Consider the following 853-nt stretch of genomic DNA (forward strand, 5'->3'; position numbering starts at 1 on the left):
TAAGAAAAACGTAAAAGAAGATATACAAAAAAACATTAACAAACCAAATTGAATATAAATTAATCACACAAATAAAGATAAAGATTGAAAAAAATGAATTACCATAAAAATCGAGAAAAATTAAGAGAAAACTAAAGAAAATATAATAAAATAGAACAAATAATAGAACTAATAATAATAGAAATAATAGAATAAAAAAAGTAAAAACATAAGAAAAACTGAAAAATAAAATAAAAATAGAAAAAAATAGAAGAATATAAAATAAATAAAACAAACAATAAGCAAAGTCTCACCTGGCTCACTCTGTTAATTGCTTCCAACAGGTGACTCATGGAGGCCTGCTGCTGCTGCCCTTGTTCTTGTTGTTCTTGTTGGTCTTGGTCATGTCGCAGGGTGAGGAAGGCGGAGCAGGGGCGGGGGGGGGCGAGGGTGGTGAGGGCGAGGAGGAGAACCACAAACCATCTCCACGCACACGCACGCGCACACGCACACGCACATGTCCTTGTTCCCGCCCTCATCGTGAACGTGATTAGTGACTCGTACGTGGAAAGGACAAGGAGGGTGACGATAGGTATATAAATAGATAGTTAGATAGAAAGTTAGAGATAGATAGATAGATAGAGATAGAGAGAGATAGTTAAATAGATTGTTACAGCGAAAAGCGAGGTGAGGAAATGAGGGAAGAAAGTGAAAGAAAAAGAGGAGGAAAAGACCGAAAAAGGCGAATATAAGGTTTATTATATTATCAGTGATGATAGGTATATTAATAGATAGTTAGATAGAAAGTTAGAGATAGATAGATAGATAGATAGTTAGATAGCGAGGTGAAGAAATGAGGGAAGAAAGTAAAAGA

At 35.2% G+C, this 853-nt stretch overlaps 1 protein-coding gene across 4 annotated transcripts in view; it reads right to left on the reverse strand.

Moving 5' to 3' along the window:
* Window positions 1–529, reverse strand: part of LOC126983371 (uncharacterized) — a 10,434-nt gene extending 9,905 nt beyond the window's left edge. For all 4 annotated transcript variants that reach the window (XM_050836110.1, XM_050836109.1, XM_050836108.1 and 1 more), the window contains exon 1: window positions 294–529. In XM_050836110.1, coding sequence (XP_050692067.1) covers window positions 294–518 — 225 coding nt within the window. In that variant the 5' untranslated portion in view covers window positions 519–529. The remainder of the gene's footprint in view (window positions 1–293) is intronic.
* Between the last annotated feature and the right edge of the window lie 324 nt (window positions 530–853).

This window comes from Eriocheir sinensis, chromosome 53 (assembly GCF_024679095.1).
Source record: "Eriocheir sinensis breed Jianghai 21 chromosome 53, ASM2467909v1, whole genome shotgun sequence".
Taxonomy (NCBI): domain Eukaryota; kingdom Metazoa; phylum Arthropoda; class Malacostraca; order Decapoda; family Varunidae; genus Eriocheir; species Eriocheir sinensis.